A 17,101-nucleotide genomic window follows, 5' to 3' on the forward strand; every position below is an offset into this window, starting at 1 on the left:
TATTTTGAGGCTACATCTACACATATAAATGACATGGAGAACAGAGCCAAACAAGCTATAGGAGAGGGAGAAAAAGAAAACAAAGAAAGAAAGAAAACCTTATGGCCTGAAATCTAATTAAGATAAAATTGGGTTCCTGTTTCAATTCCTCATTTCTCCCTCCATTAAAGACCTACTCTAATGACTAATGGTGGCCTGTGTTTTCACATGCTTTGCCAGAGGGGTGCAAGTTCAATTGAGACTCCCTGATAAGCTGAATGGTTCCAGTGATAGTCTACCTATGTTACATTCAGACCAGCCTCATAGGGTGTGGAGAAGGGTGGCCAACAGGTGATAAAATAATGTCCCCAAAACAAATCATGAAAACCATCTCTAAAAGCATGGAGGAGTTGTAATCTGCATCAGCAGAAGGAGTCCTTAAATGGATAGAACCATAGATTATTGAAGTATTTAAGTATGAAATGCCTAAACCATTTGAATAAATTGCTTCAAATCTCTATTTTATTTTGCATACATCAACATATTCAGATATAATTTCTTGTGTGAGCAAAAAGTAGGCACAAATATAACCTATAATGCTAAGAGAGTCAAATAGCTATGCAGCTCAAAGCAGAAAACTCTGCAGATGTGGATATGATGGCTTAAAATCCAAACTCTTTCCCTATAGCTATGCTGTATAAAATTCCCTTCTGCAAACTGAAAAATTCAAATATACAAGACAATGTCATAACACATTCTGTTCCTCAAATGTGAATGTTCCAGGTTTTTGTTTTCTGTAAAGATTAACAGGCTTTCTGGAAAGGGGATGGGAAATTGGTTTAAGTGGTATAAAAACAAAAGATAGTAGAAAAAAATTAAAAGGTCATTATAGAGCCTCTGTTTACACCATATTGTGGAAGATTTGCCCCCCCCACTGGAAAAAATATGCATATGATTATCTTTATAGGAGTTTGCCAAAAAGACATCGAAGATGCTTTATGTAAAATTGGCCAACGTGTATCTTGGTTCCAGCGACCTTTCAGCAATTTAAGGAAGGTTTAAATACAGTATAATTTCCATCATGACTCCAAGCACCCATGAACCGCCCACGCAGGACACCCGCCACCACCACCACCCCCCTTCTCCCTCAAGATAAACACCTTCCTTTCCAGTTGGCTCCATCGGCCGTTAGCTGAAGCCACCATTTTCGGAGATTTTCCACATCTATCCCTGTAAACAAACTGCAGCAACCTCTACTACCATTTCTAGCACTTCCAGCTTTTCTGGTAAAGGCAAACACACACAATATGTGATGGCCTGACTCAAATACTCAGTGCTCACAAGGTTATTCAATTGGAAGTTGAAGCTGGCAGTCCCAGCAGCCTTATCCACATGGTGGTGAGCGTGAAACAAGGACGCTACCCTGTTCTTTCTGCAGGCAGCTCTAAACAGGTTAATACTGCATCATTTTCCAAGGCTGGCCAAACATCTGCTTAAGCTTAAAAATAGCCTTTCAAAGACACTATTACAATAAGAGTTGTTGAATTTGCAACTGTAACCTCCCTGAAATTGAAAGAGGAGCCAGGTGGGTTAAATTGAGTGCTCAAAACTCATATTGCAACCCAGCCTTCCAATCAAGCGCTGCAGCCCGTTTCATTTGGTTCACTGAATAAACAAATCCTCGGCCTAAAGGGTCCAAAACCCAGGCCAATCAATATCATAAGTAAAATTAAAAAACTCAAGTGTCCTGCTATTCTCCTTCGTGAGGATCATTGCCCCGGGCTACTTGTGCTTAATACCAATATGGGTTTGGGTAGGTTTGCTGGTCACTTTCCCCTTAGTTTATTCAGCAGCTCAACCTCCTGGAAACTCAAAAACTCCACGCACCGCCAGGTGACCCCTGAGACTCCCTCGGGGAGAACGACTACCCAGAGTGCGGGCATGTCTGCGACCTGGCCTGGCTTAAGGAAGAGAGGAAGGGCTGAGGCGGCCTCAGCTCTCACCTGGTCTAGGGCAGCGCGCCTGGCTCGCCCTCCCCCCCGCGTCAACAACGCCCCTGACTGCAGCAGCAGCAACCACAGGAGCAGCAGCAGCCACGGCAGCCTGCTCAGGGGCCCTCTGCCAGCCTCCCAGGGCTCGCCGCCTCTCGGTCTCACCTAATGGCCAGGAGCTCGTGGAGCAGGTACGCCGCTGCAGCCAGCAGGGCTCCCCCAGTCAAGTACAGGGTTTTCTTCCACCAGGAATCCGAACCCAACCCTGCCATGATCCCTCCGTAATCCTGCAAAGGGAAAGCGATGATGTCCCCATAAAAGGTATAGGGCTCCTCGGATCCGGCCCACAAGCCGAAGGAGATGCTCTGGTTCCGGCTCAGATCCACCACACACGACCTGGACGAGGCAAAGCCAATCCCCCAGTGCATGCTGCGCGGCTGGCGCCCGGCGGCCCTCGGCTGGCCAGGGCGGTGCGCATGGGACAAGGAGGAGGAGGAAGAGGCGATAGAGGAGGGCTCCGAGCCGAGGCGTCAGGAGCGCGAGCGAGCTCAGCGAGCAGCTGGCGCGGAGAGAAGTGGAGGAGATGGAGGAGAAGCAGCAGCAGCGGGAGAAGCAGCAGCAGCGGCGGCAGCACCTGGCCGGCGTGGCTCTGGCTCTCTCCGTAGCTGCCGAAGCCGCAGCCACCACCGGCGCATCCTCCAGCTGCTTCCTTCTGCCTTTCTTTGTGCCCAGAAGAGCCTGGGTGATGTCATTGCTCCTCGGGGCAGGAAAATAGATGGGGGAGAAAATCACCTCCGTACCTGCCCCACCCCCACCCTTCACCGCTCACTTCTCAAGTCCCTCTTTCTCTTCCTCCTCCTGCACCAAGCTCCTCGGACCCAGAATGGAGAAGCACTGGAGAGGCCATGTTTAAATTTGGGGCTGAGCCCGCACGGCCCCGACAGTCCAGTCCATGGTTTCTGCGCCTCTGAGCGGCGCTCGATGAGAGGCACGCCCGAGAAAAGATCTCTCTGGACCAGAGGGGCTGGGGCAGGCTGGGAAGTCTGCCTGACAACCAGAGAGCTTCCTCTCCGCATCCTCCAAGGCGGAGCGGAGAGGAAGCAGGGATCTGGCAAGGGCCCTACATCCTCTCCGCCCTCCGTGCCTCATCCTCCTCCCGCGTCCTGTCTTCTGTTCTAAGTGTCTGGGAAAGGTCACAGGCAGAGGGCATAACTCACCTCAAACTAAGAGGGATATTCGGACTAGCAGCCCAGCGCTGCTGGAGCTGGGGAAGGGGAAAGGAGAAAGGGAAGGGGGCAGGGCCGGGAGGGGAGGACCCGGATTGTTGTCTGGAATTAGAATGATTGCCCACCAAGGAACTAGTTTTCTATTTGAATTGAAGAGAAAGTCTGTCAGTCAACTAACATTTATTAAGGCCCCACTATGTACAGAGCATCGTGCTAAGTGTTTGGGGAGGGAAGACAGAGTTTAGGTTTTGTTATGTATTCTTTCTGATGTGAGGGGCGTAAGCCTGTTTTGACCTTTCAAAAAAGAATAAGAGTAGGAATGTTCATCCCTAGAAAACCCCCTCAAATATTGGGAAGAGACTTCCCAGATCCGTATCCAATATCTTTTGGTTTAGAAAAATCTCCCATAATTTAAAGTTGTGAAGAACACCAACTAACTTTTTTTAGGTGTACAAAACACTCTGCTGGGATTTATGAAAAGCAAAGAGAAAAAGTTTTCAGTGAGGCAGGGGGTTACTGGAATTCAAAATCAAGAACTTGATGACCTTAAAGAGAATAGTTTCAGTGGTGGAAACAGAAATCTGATTGGAGTACTTGAAAGCATAGGTAGTCTGTCCTTTTGCTGTGCTTTGTCTTTCAGTGGAGTCAGATTCTTCATGACCTCTTGGGGTTTTCTTGGCAAAGATACTTGAGTGGTTTGCCCTTTCCTTCTCCAGCTCATTTTATAGATGAGAAAACTGAGGCAGATAGATGTTAAATGACTTGCCCAAGGTCGCATAGCCAGTAAGTGTCTGAGGCCAGATTTGAACTGAGATCTTTTTGACTCCTGGCCTAGCCCTTTATCCACTGCACCACCTAGCTGCCTCTAGGTAGTAGGTAGTGTCTGACCCCCCCCCCCAAAAAAAAAGTGCTGTACTCTCTTTTTGGGAATAAGCTTGTCAAAAAAAAAGGCATAATAAAAAATTATCCTAATGCAAGCATTTTTTCTGCTTATGGAGAGAAATGTCCAAATTGACAAAAGTTTCTTGAGACCCTCCAACCTAGGCACAAGTAAAGCATTTTGAAATCACAATTTATAGGATTCTTTAACAAAGACTATTTAACAGTCCAGACTGAGCAAGAGTTCAGAGTTTAGGTGACAATTAAGTTGACATTTTGTTTAATCTACTGGGATTTATGAGGAGTGGAGGAAGAGAACTGACTGGATTTATATCACATAACCTCAGTCTTCCTAATGAAGTAGAAGTATAGGTTGGATGCTCTTTAATGTGGAGGTCAAAGTGAAGGTGAAGAAGAAAGGAGAGAAAAGTCCCCTTCTCCTTAAAATGAAGATGAAGGCTATGAGATAAGGAATTTCTTTGGGAATAGTGCATGGATTGTCTAACAGCATTAAGGGCCCAGTTGAGATGGTGCAACTTTAATTTGTTGTGAGTGAAACTGATTCAGTTACATGACTTTCTCTAATGATTCTCTACAGTCCTAAAGCAAGAGAAGTCGAGAAATAAAAGTAGTCCCGGAAAGGGGTTTCTCTAGTCAAGTTTCAGGTCATGGAGGTAGACCTTCCTGCCTTCAGAAAAGGGAGAGATCACCATGATAGTGCTTAGATTAAGTAGGCTAAAGAAGACCACTTGAGCTGAGAAATTGTGTAGTCAGTTGGCTCCAGCAATCATCAAAATGAATATTGAAATTACAGAAGGTGACAGCAAAGGGAAGATTGTGAGCAAGCACTGACAGTCTCAGACAAAGGAGAAAATCAGAAAAATAACCTGATAAATAAGAATGAGAATAAATTAGTCAGCATAACAAATATTTTTAATCTACCATTTTATATCAGGCACAGTGCTAAGCTTTAGGAATACAATGAAAGAAAAAAATTAGTTCCTGCCCTCATGGAGCTCACAATCTAAAGGGAAAAGACAAGCCAAAAGGGGAGGAGGAGGATGGGAACCTAGCTCAGAGCCTGATGGGAAATGATAAGATGTTGATAGTGGGCCCCCTTCTTAAATAGAGGAATTCTCCAAAGTCCACCTTCCATCCTCTCCAGTCAGAGGGAGGGAGTTATCCCAGGGCCTTTCTCCAAAGCACCCAAGTTTGCAACCTCAGCATTATCCTTGTAAACCAAGGCATGTGCTCTCTTAAGGGAATTTAGATGTCTCCTGCAAAAGGGGAAGATGCCTGAAGAACACAAAGACCAGTTCTTGGAGATTTAAATCACCCTTTTCCCCACAGGGAAGAAAACAGAGGAAGACAATGCCTATGAAATTAAAGAAAGGTTTTTATTAAGCAGGAAAGTAAAACATGCACATGGGGATGTGAATATTAGGAGACACCCTGCTTTCCAGAGCTAAGACCCAGCAAACAAGCCATCCCCTGAGCTTGGCATAACAGCAATCCTTTGTGCTCACTCACCCTCTGGATGATCTCAGCCACAGCAAAACCCAGAATTGGGATTATGATTTTAACTATTTAACCCCCCCTTTCCATGAGGACGTCAAGCTCAAAAACTTTTTTTCCTCACTTTGAAATTAAACTTTTGTTTGATTCCTGATTCTTCTGTCTCTAGCCTGCTTTGTTCAGCTTGGGCCACCCACAGGTTAGAGAGTGGTTCAGGTCCAGTTGACAGGGTCTATGCTGACAGCCCTCTGGGTAATGGACAGGGAGAGTTTATAATCTTTTGAACAAAAGAAGGTAAGGAATTTGGTGGAAAGGTAGGCTTAGAAAGGAATGAGTCAATGAGCCCCATCCCCAAGGGGAGGAAGACTGAGGAATTCCAGGTGTCAAGGCTGTGGTCCTTTGATACACAAATCAAATAAGCAATCTATAGTTTAAGGCTTGATAAGGAGATATCTCCAAAACCAGGATATTTCTGAGAGCCCCCAACCAAAGTTAGTATAGTTTTTGGAGATAAGGTTGTCTTCAAAACCCATAAAGTCTTTGAAGATAGAGATGTTTCTTGAAGGTCCATAAACCACCAAATGGCTCAGAATCTACTTCAAAGCTGGTGTGAGCTTAATTGGCTTCAGAATTGCTGATTTTCTGCAAGTGCAGCTAGATTTACTCTCAATCATTGAAAAGAATTGTTGGTATGTCAGGTCAATAAAGCCAGTCCTCCTACAGTTTTTCTGTTTACTTGCATGACTGGAGGTGGGGGTGGGGAGCTCAAGCAAATCAAGGCATCCATTTTTACATCCTGGGCTCCTCACTCCACCTCACCCCACATATCCAGTGCTTGCCCAGTTTTGTCATTTCTGCTTTCACAATCTCTCATACATCTGTCTTCGTCTCTCAACTCAACCAACCACCACTTTAGTTCAGGCTCTTACAACTTCTCACCTGGATTATTGCAGCAGCCGTCTCATTGGATCCTCAGCACAAAATCTCTCCCCACTCCAATCCTTTCTCCACACAACTGCCAAAGTGATTTATCTAAAGAGAAGGTTTGAACATGGCACCACCCTATAAACTAAATTCCAGTGGCTTCGAGTGTAAGCTTCTGTACTGGCATTTAAAGCTCTTCATAAATTGGCCCCTTCATTTCTTTTCAGTCTTTTAACAAGGTTAGTCAATAAGCTTTCATTAAGTGCTTATTATGTGCCAAGCATTGTGCTAAGCCCTAGGAATGAAAATAAAAGCCAAAAGAAAGAGTCCCTTTCCCTCAAGGAGTTTACTTTCTAATAGGAAAAGATAGCACATAAAAGAAAACTGAAAAGGAAGAGGAGATACCTGCTTCAGGGCTTGGTAGAGAAAATTCAGAGAGGGAAACTTAGAGAAGAATGAAGAAGACATGGCTGGCCTTGGCATTTTTTCCTTAAAATGGAGGCTCTGGGAGGAGCCAGCCAATTGGGGAAAGGGGTCCCTGGGTCATGGAGGCTACACATTAATCCCCTTCATATACAATGGCACAGCCATAATGGCTGCTTTATAAAATGGCTCTCAAGACTACATATGAAGGAAAGTAGGGATTTAAAAGAAGGCAAGTAGGGAGTACATTCCAGGCACTGGGGACAGCCTGTTTGAAGGCACAGAATGCCATGTATAGACAACAGTAACAGTTTGGCTCGAACATAAGGGTGCATGAAGGTGAGTAATAGTTAATAAAAGTCAAAGGAGTTTGTATTTTGGAGGCAAGAGGTAATTTCTTGAGCAGGGGAATAAATGACGTGGTCAGACTTGTGCTTTAGGAATATGTTTGTTCTTAAGCTATAAGTAGCAGCATCCCAATGAAAGAATACCATTTCATTAGAGGACAGGAGAAGAAAATGATAAGCAGGACATGTTCAACTATTTTTATCAGGCTTGAGTTGATACACTATCAAATAAAATTGTCACTAATTGTTGCAATTACTTTATAACACATTAGCTAGCAAGATGAATTTATTTTTTTCCTATGTATGACTTTGGGCTTACCTATTTCATTTTCAGAGGAATAGGCCCCTTCTTTATCTAAGTCTTTCATATTCTATTTCAATAAATCCTCCATTTTTCAAAAAAGGGAATATCAAGTTGGTAGGTCTATGGTTTATGAACTAGAGAGGCAAAAGACTAGGCAAGGAGATCAACTGGAAAGCAATTATGACAATCTAGTTAAAGTCAAGTCAACAAATACTTATTTATGCCTACTCTGTCCAGGAACTGTCCAGGAACAGTAGGTTACAATAATTAAGAAGTGATAAAGAGTCTGATCTAGGGTAATTCCTGTGTAAGTGGGGGAAAGGGGACAAAGGCAAGATATATTATTGAAGTAGAATTCAAAGATTTGTCTATTGCATGTGAAATTTGAAGGAAAGGAATGTCAAGTATGAGTCCAACACTGAAAACCTGGGCTCTTGGAAGGATCATCATCCTACCCTCAAAAGAAATAAAGTTGTAAAGAGCAGAGAGTTTCACAGAGTGAGGCAAAATAATGCATTTGTTTTGGATATTGCTTGAGTACTTCCAAGAGGAAAGATGGAATCCACCATTTCTCAAGGCAGCCCTTTCCAGTTTTGGCAGGTATTTCCACTTTCTAATTATTGGGAAGTGCTTTCTGATATCAAGCCTACATTTTCCTCTTTGCTTGACTTCTGCAAGGATGAAGGGTGAGAAAAGTTCACTGCATTGGAGTTAGAAGCCAAGGGATCATTGGTAACCTTGGAGAAAGTTTCAGCTGATTGATGCAATTAGAAACATGGGATTGAGAAATAAGTTTGGAGTTCAGAAAGTGGAGGCAAGAAATGTAGAAAGCTTTTTCCCAGGGGTTTGGCTGAAAAGGGAGAAGAAAAAATAGGACAACAGCTTGAGGGACCTGGTAGAGTCAAATGAAAGTTTGTTGTTTTTGTTTTGTTTTGTTTTTTGTTTTTAAGAGAGATATGGGCATATTTGTAACATTAGGAGGCATTGGATAAGGAGAAATTAAAATTAGGGAGAAAATGAGGATGATCAAAGGAGCAAACTCCCAGAGGAGTGCCATCCAATCAAGCTTTTTTTTTCATTTTCTAGAACTAGAAAAAAATAATATCATAGTTCATCTGGAAGAACAAAAGGTCCAGAATATCAGAGAAACCAATGAAAAGAAATGCTAGGGAAGATGACCTAGCCCTACCAGATCTCAAATTATATTATAAAATAGTAGCAATCACCAAAACCACTTGGCACTGGCTAAGAAATACAGAGGTAGACCAGTGGAATAGGCTAGGTACTCAAGACAGTAGTCAATGAATATAGCAATCTACCATTTGATAAACCCAAGGACCCCAGCTTCTGGGATACGAACTCACTGTTTGACAAAAATTGCTGAGAAAGATGGCAGAGTAACAATGCAAACTTTCTAGAGCACTGCCCCCAAGCCCAGCCAAATATCTGTTTAAAAAATGGCTCTAAACAAATTCTGAAGCTGCAGAATCCACAGAATGACAAAGTGAAGCAAATCTCCAGCCCAAGACAGCTTGGAAGGTCACTGGGAAGTGTCTATACTGCCACGCTGGGAGCAGAGCACAGTCTAGTGTGGGCCTATGAGAGGATCTGAGCAGGCCTTGCAGAGACTGAGTCTCTTACACCTGTAGTAGTTTCCAGACTTCATGACCCCAAAACACTGAGGATAAATTGAAAGGTCAGTGGGAAAAACCTGTGGGACCAGTGCAGGAGAGTGGAGTCGTCTGACCCCAGTCCCAGGGTGGCAGAGGGGGGAGAGGGCAAAGGAACCCATGGCGGCCATAGCAGCAGCAGGGGCAGCTGCAGCCACTGTTTCTGGAGCTCTAGGCCCACAGACTGTGGGGGGATCAAGTGGCTGACAGAACACTCCCCACCCCCACTGGAAGCAGAGAACTACCTTGACAAAGAATTCAGAAGTCAAGTAAATGGCTGGGGAAATGAGCAAAAACTGGAAAAAAGAATCAGACTATAGAATCTTACTTCTGTGACAAGGAAGACCAAAACATGCAAACAAAAAGAAAACAAAATCAAAACTCCTCCATCCAAAGCCTCCAAGAAAAACATGAATTGGTGCCAGGCCATGGAAGAGCTCAAAAAGGATTTAGAAAATCATGTAAGAGAAGTAGAACAAAAATTGGGAAGAGAGTCAGTTGCTTACTAAAGGAGACCCAAAAAATGCTGAAGAAAATAACACTTTAAAAAATAGGTTAACCCAAATGGCAAAAGAGATCCAAAAAGCCAAGGAGGAGAAGAATGCCCTAAAAAGCAGAACTGGCCAGATGGAAAAGGAGATCCAAAAGCTCACTGAGGAAAATAATTCCTTAAAGTTAGAATGGAGCAGATGGAAGCTAATGGCTGTATGAAAAATCAAGAAATTATAAAACAAAACCAAAGGAATGAAAAAAATAGCAGACAATGTGAAATATCTCATTGGAAAAACAGCTGACCTGGAAAATAGATCCAGGAGAGACAATTTAAAAATTATGTGACTACGTGAAAGTCATGATCAAAAAAAGAGCCTAGACATCATCTTTCATGAAATTATCAAGGAAAACTGCCCTGATATTCTAGAACCAGAGGATAAAATAAATATTGAAAGAATCCACCAATCACCTCCTGAGAGAGATCCAAAAAGGAAAACTCCTAGGAATATTATAGCCAAATTCCAGAGTTCCAAGTTCAAGGAGAAAATATTGCAAGCAGGCAGAAAGAAACAATTTGAGTATTGTGGAAATACAATTGGGATAACACAAGATCTAGCAGCTTCTACATTAAAGGATCGAAGAGTTTGAAATATGATATTCCAGAAGTCAAAGGAGTTAGGATTAAAACCAAGAATCACCTACTCAGCCAAACTGAGTATAATACTTCAGGGGAAAAAAAATGGTTATTCAATGAAATAGAGGACTTTCAAGCATTCTTGATGAAAAGACCAGAGCTGAATAGAAAATTTTTAGACACAAGAATCAAGAGAAACATGAAAAGGTAAACAGGAAAGAGAAATCATAAGGGACTTACTATAGTTGAACTGTTTACATGGAAAGATGCTATTTGTAACTCTTGAGACTTTTCTCAGTATTTGGGTAGTTGGAGGGATTATATACATATAGACAGAGGCACAGGGTGAGTTGAATAGGAAGGGATGATATCTAAAAAAAATAAAATTAAGGGTTGAGAGGAATATATTGGGAGTAGAAAGGAAGAAATGGAATGGGGCAAATTATCTCTCATAAAAGAGGCAAGCAAAAGACTTTTTAGTGAAGGGAAAAAGAGGGGAGGTGAGAGGAAAAAAGTGAAACTTACTTTCATCACATTTGGCTTAAGCAGGGAATAACATACACACTCATTTTGGTATCTATCTCACACTACAGGAAAGTAGGGGAGAAGGGGTGGACTGGGAAGAATGGAAGAGGGTTAGGGAATAAGAGTAGAAGTAATTGTGTTGAAGACAAGCCCCTTGATTGACTGTCACCAGAGAAGTGAAGGGAAGGAGCTGGTCATCTTCTCACCTTCTGTTTGATCATGAAACCCTTGGGATCAAATACCATGGTCTCACTTTGAAGACAATTGATATAGATAAAGAGAGGAGATGGGGGAGGGAAGTGGAGGGGGTGGATAGTCTCAAAATAAAGTAAAAATGAAATAACAAGTTCAGCATAACAATGGATCCATGAAACATTCTAATACTAATAAAAATGTTATGCTTATATACATAATTATAGATAACAAGTTATCATAAAATTAATACTAATAGCAGTCATTCACAGATTGAGAAGATCATTCTATTCGTTCTAACTTTTCCTAATTATTCCTAGCTGAATTAACTGAATGAACAGGATAATGGCCTAATTGTGTAACTCCTCTAGAGGGGACAGAGATATTCTAGATTCTCATGGGCTACTAGGATTTTGAGTTTTCATTCATCTACTGAGGCAAGTAAATGTCATGTGTTTTGAGACTCTGGCAAAAGAGAGACAATACACAAAGACAAAGGAAATAGGTACATTTCTCCCCTTTTCAGTGATATTGACAAGAGGAACAGAGCAGTTTTCTAATGACAGTCTGGCACTTCCCCTCCTCAACTCCATGCTACTGGAAAAGCTGGTGAGGTGAAAGCTAAAGGTCCAAGCATCAGGACTGCTTTTGTCAACACCAGTCACTCTGGTGCCTGGAGCACTGATAAAAAAAAATAGATGTGATGCTTGGCTTACCTTTTTCCACTCACAAACCAGTTTAAGAAGCCTTGAAGGAAAGACTGCATGATGGTCCTTATTCCCTTCTCCTGCCCGAATCTTACATCTATTTTTTTTTCCTATCTTTGATTTTGTTTTAATATTTCTTACTGTCTCTTGGAGCAATTTATTTCTGTTTAGTCTATTATAGTTTTTAGGAAGCCTGTTAGTTGGATAAGATGTATAACTTTCACTTTTAAAGCTTATTCCCTCCTCCAAAGCTTTTATTTTTTTTTAACTTGCTTCATTTCTTCTAGGCATTCATACAGACCTTAAGGAAAATCCATGTTTTCCTTTGAATTGTTGCTTTCAGTTGTTAGGGCATTACTCCCTCCTTTTGGGAAATCTCTACATCTGTGATATTTTTTTATATAGCTCAGTATCTTTGATTTACTAATCTCTCCATCTCTAGCTCCAAAATATGGCTTTGTTCCAGGGCCAGGCTCTGCCCCACGCTATGCATCTGGTTGGAGATGGTTTGTCTTGTTTCATCCATGCCCTTGATCCATTGGGGTCCTGAGCAAATCTTCACCCCCTGGGTCTAGCCCAATATTGATCTTTGAGGTTCAAAGGGCTAAGTCTTCAAGAACTTCTATGGCATATCAGAATAGAATGGTAGGCTGGTGATGGAGATGTGAACTGATCCAACCATTCTGGAAAATGATTTGGAACTATGCCTAACTATAGAACTGTATTGACCCAGCAATACCACAACTAGGTCTGTATCCCAAAGAGACTTAAAAAAAGAAAGAAAGAAAACCTATCTGTACAAAAATAGCAGCTCTTTGTGGTGGCTAAGAACTGGAAATCAAGGAGATGTCCATTAACTGAGAATGGATAAACAAGTTGCAGTGTATGATTGTAATGGAATGCTATTGTGCTATAAGAAATGACAAGCAGGATGATTTCAGAAAAAAACCCTAGACTTACATGAAAGGATACCAAGTGAAATAATCAGAAGCAAAATATTGTACACGGTAACAGCAATATTGTATAATGAACTGTGAATGACTTAATATTCTCAGCAATACAATGGTCAGTCAATTCCAAAGGATTCATAATGAAAAATACTATCCACTTTGAGAGGAAGAACTGATGTCATCTGAATACTGACCAAAGCAGACTATTTTTCACCTTTTTTCTTGCACAAAATAACTAACAAGGAAATGCTTTATGATTGCATATGTATAACCTGTAACAGATCACTTACCATGGGTGGGGAGGGGAGAGGAAGAATACAATTTAGAACTCAAAATTTTAAAACTATTAGAAATTGTTTTTACAGTAATTGGGGAAATTATTTAGTGCTAGGAAGCTCAGCACTCCTGGGAACCTGGGCTGTCTTGGTCTGTGCATTTTTGCCACGACCCATTAATCATTACCACTCCCCAGTGCTTCCCAAGTTCTCATGCTGGGGCATTATGACCATCCTGGGACTTTTTCATTTCTGCCCTTCACTCTTGCTACCTACGAACAGAGCCCTGCTAACTACAAATATCTCTAACTACTCTGGTTTTGTTGAAAGATCACCATTTTGTTTGCCTGAACTGGCTTTGCTGGTGCCCACTTTCCTATTGTCCATAGGCATCTGGCTGGCTTTTTGCAGAGTTTTAGGGCGGATTCTGAAGGAAGAAGTAAATAGGATCAAAGCAATTGTTCCTTTGTTCAGGAAGCTATCTTGGCCAGAAGTTCTGAGAAGTGTTTTATCGGCATCTCAGAAATTATGGTGATCTTCTCTTTTATAGTCATTGTCTTCTTCTTTGACCCATTCATTACTCAAGATGTTATTAAGTTTCCTCTTAGGTCTTTACCTTTTGCTTGCAGCTATGATCTATAAGGAATGTTTGGTATTTCTGCTTTTATAATTATATATAATTTATCTGTGCCCTAGAATATGATCTATTTTTGAAAAGGCATTCATAGTATTGAGAAATATGCTTATTTTTTATTGCTTTGTCATGTGACCATGTGCCATCTCTGGCACTATGTCTTCTTTTTTCTCTATATCTGATCCAGTTAAGGGTTGGTGGAGGGAGCGATCCATTATACTATTCTGTCCTCCTGCCACCAAGGACTGGGTGTCCTGAGTAAACTCCCTTAAACAACCCAATTAACCCTAATAAAACCTATTTATTACCAAACTGGTATGAACCCTTCTTTCTTTGGTATCTCACTCAGTATCTTCTTGGAGGGTCTATATGTCTACAATGGGCAGGACTGATCAGCCCCTTCCATATATCCCACAACTGGCATAGCTGGCAGGACAATCTGCCCCACTACAAATCTTATGTCCTTATGTCCCTCAGTTAACCTTTCCTTTGTGAAGGATGCCATGCTATCAGGGACATGTATTCTTTTGTTGATAGTGGCCACTGTCTATGGTTTCTTTAAATTATAATTCCTAAATCACTACCTTTAAAAGATATCACTTATATTTTTATTATATATAAGCTATCTCTTTTTGTGCTAGGATTCCCCAGGTTCAGCCAACTCTAGACATATTCATTTTAAGAGGGAAAAAATTATGATACCCATTGTACCCCTTACCCTTTCATTCAAATTTGGTTAAAATTTTCTCCAAGACTTATCCTAATTATGTGAAGAAAAACTAACTTTTTAATAAACTACCTCTTTCAAAGTAAACCACAAGTAACACTAAAGCAGAACCAAACTCTTATTGCCATGACTAATATTGGTCTTGGAGAAGAGGTAATGAAATACATTTCTCTTAGGTCGGAAGAGTGGAAGATTCTACATGCAGAATTTTGTAGATGTTTTGCTTATTGGTTTTGCTTAACTTTTTCCCTCTGCTATAAGGGAAGATTCAATGTAGTGAGTAAGGGTGTATATTCAGAAATGATCATGACATAAAATAAAAAGCATCTGTAAAACTTTGAAATAAAACAAAACTGAACATGTATTTAATAGGAATGTACGTGTAAAACCTACATAAGATAGTACACTGTCTCGAAGAGGGAGTGGGGATGGAGGAGAAAAAAAACCTAAGATATATGGAAGTGATTGTCAAACACTGAAAACAAAATAATTTAATTAAAAAAATAAAAGTGAGTAAAAAAATTGATAATTGATGATTATTGTTATTGGTATCATTTTTACAGTTATTCCACTTAGGAACCACAGCTTCAAATAAGGAAGTAAGCACTTGAAATTTTTTTTATCCCCTTATTCAGTAGTTCATAGTTAAATAAAAAAGTGTGTTGACGTAACTTAATCTCATTTGAAATTATACTGAAAGGCTGCAGATGGAAGCTGTTACAGTAAAGCCAAAAATGACTCACAAAGAAAATACTTAAAAAATTCCTGACTGTTTTGGCTGTTCAGTTGTTTCAGACTTGTCCAACTCTTCCTGATCCCATTTGGAGTTTTCTTGGCAAAGATACTGAAGTGCTTTGCCACTTCCTTCTCTAGCTCATTTAACAGATGAAGAATTAAGGCAAACAGGGTTAAGTGACTTGCTCAGGGTCACAAAGCTAGAAAATGTCAGGCTGGATGTGAACCAGGAAGATGAGTCTCCTTGACTCTAGGCCTGGCACTCTGTCCACTTCAGACACCTTGCTGTCCTATTCTGACCGCAGACTGTGGAAATGCTACTGGCAACCCCAAATGACTGAAGTGGATGAATATTATACTGTCGATATAAAAAAAATCAAAGCACAGAAAAATTACAAACTGACCATCTAGATGTGACATTATTCTTCACTGTGAACTTAATGGCAGTAAGCAGACATTCCACTATTTCTTGGTGTCCATCTGCCAATCATAATATTTTGTATACAGTATTTGAGAACCAGAATAATGTAGTAGATAGTGAGCTGGTCTCAAAGTGAGGAAAACCTGGATTCCAGTCCTCCCTCTGTTTTATACCCTTGCCAAAGCACTTAACCTCTAAGTTACAGAGAAGGGGTCAGGTCAGACTGCACTGTTAGAATAAGACTCTTCCATTCCTCATACCAATGAAATCACATATCCAGCCCTAACCTTATATAGTATTTAACTCAGAAGGTACTTCAAAATGAATTTTTTCACTCGGTAGTTGTACCTGACAAAGAATGATTAAGAATTAGTTCGAAGTAAAGTTCATTTGCTTTTAAAAAATGCAATTTGTACAATTGAATTACTTTAAAACCCATTTCAAAGTATAGATCACTTGTTACAATGAACATTTGTGGGATTTCTATAAAAAGCTGCTTTTAGTCGTATCTAAACTAATGATTTTAAAATTTAAACCTAATTTTAATACAGAAGCAATAGTTGTTATCCAAAAAAGGAAAAAAATCTGTGGAAGTCCAAAAAGGTTTCACTTGGGCAGGGGTGGGAAGAATTCCTAGCTTCTTTTTCTATAGACTGCTTCAGCATCAGACATGAGACCCTTCTTTTTCTTGCTGGAAACTTCTAGCTTCTTACCTAATTAACACCCATCAAGTAACAGGCAGTTGGGAGACTAATTGCACTAAAACAAGACCTTGCCTCTTGCTATAAAATTCCCAACCCTTTCCCATATTTCTGAGCAGTGTCCTTGGGGTAAGTAACCATATCAAACTGAGAGGAGGGGCAAGAGCCTGCAATAATTTGGGTGTGGAGCCAGGAGAGAGCCTTTCACATAATCATCCATCCTCTTTCTCTCTTCTCTTCCCATCACCTTATATAAGACACAAATGGCTAAGTCATGGATGTATCCTGCTCTTCTGGAGATCAAATTTTATCCTTGTATCATGAAATGAAGCAAGGCATATTTGCTCTCCACTTCCCAACCCCTGCTCTTACATATTTAAAGCTGTCACAAGGCCCTCCCTCATGAGAGAAAATATGCCAAATAATAGGTGATTGCTTGTAGCATCCTTAACTGGTTTTTTGGTTCTACAAAAATCTTTGGGTCTGTCTTTGATCTTTTTGGGGTATAGGCCTAGCAGTGATAAAGCTGGTTAAAAAAATATGCACAGCTTCGTTATTCTAGGGACACATTCTAAATTGTTTTTGAAAGTGACTAGACAAATTCACAGCTCCACCAATAGGCATTTATGTGCCTATTTTCCAGCAGGACTCATATGTACAAAAATATAGCAGTTCACTGTAGTGGAAGGGAACTGAAAATTAGTGGGGGTAGGGCGGTTCTCAGTAATTGGGAAATAGCTGGACAAATTTTGGTTTATGAATGTAATGGAATACTATGTCGTAAGAAATGATGAAAGGGATAATTTCAAAGAAACGTGGGAAGACATATATGAATCAATACAGAGTAAAA

The 17,101-nt window shown here is 40.9% G+C and overlaps 1 protein-coding gene across 1 annotated transcript in view; it reads right to left on the reverse strand.

The window, feature by feature from the left end:
* The window catches only part of FAXC (failed axon connections homolog, metaxin like GST domain containing), a 67,301-nt gene extending 64,234 nt beyond the window's left edge, over positions 1-3,067 (reverse strand). Inside the window, exon 1 of the mRNA XM_072642915.1 lies at positions 2,136-3,067. Within this exon, the coding sequence (XP_072499016.1) occupies positions 2,136-2,398 (263 nt within the window). The 5' untranslated portion in view covers positions 2,399-3,067. The remainder of the gene's footprint in view (positions 1-2,135) is intronic.
* Between the last annotated feature and the right edge of the window lie 14,034 nt (positions 3,068-17,101).

Source organism: Notamacropus eugenii, chromosome 2, assembly GCF_028372415.1.
Source record: "Notamacropus eugenii isolate mMacEug1 chromosome 2, mMacEug1.pri_v2, whole genome shotgun sequence".
NCBI classification, from domain to species: Eukaryota; Metazoa; Chordata; class Mammalia; order Diprotodontia; family Macropodidae; genus Notamacropus; species Notamacropus eugenii.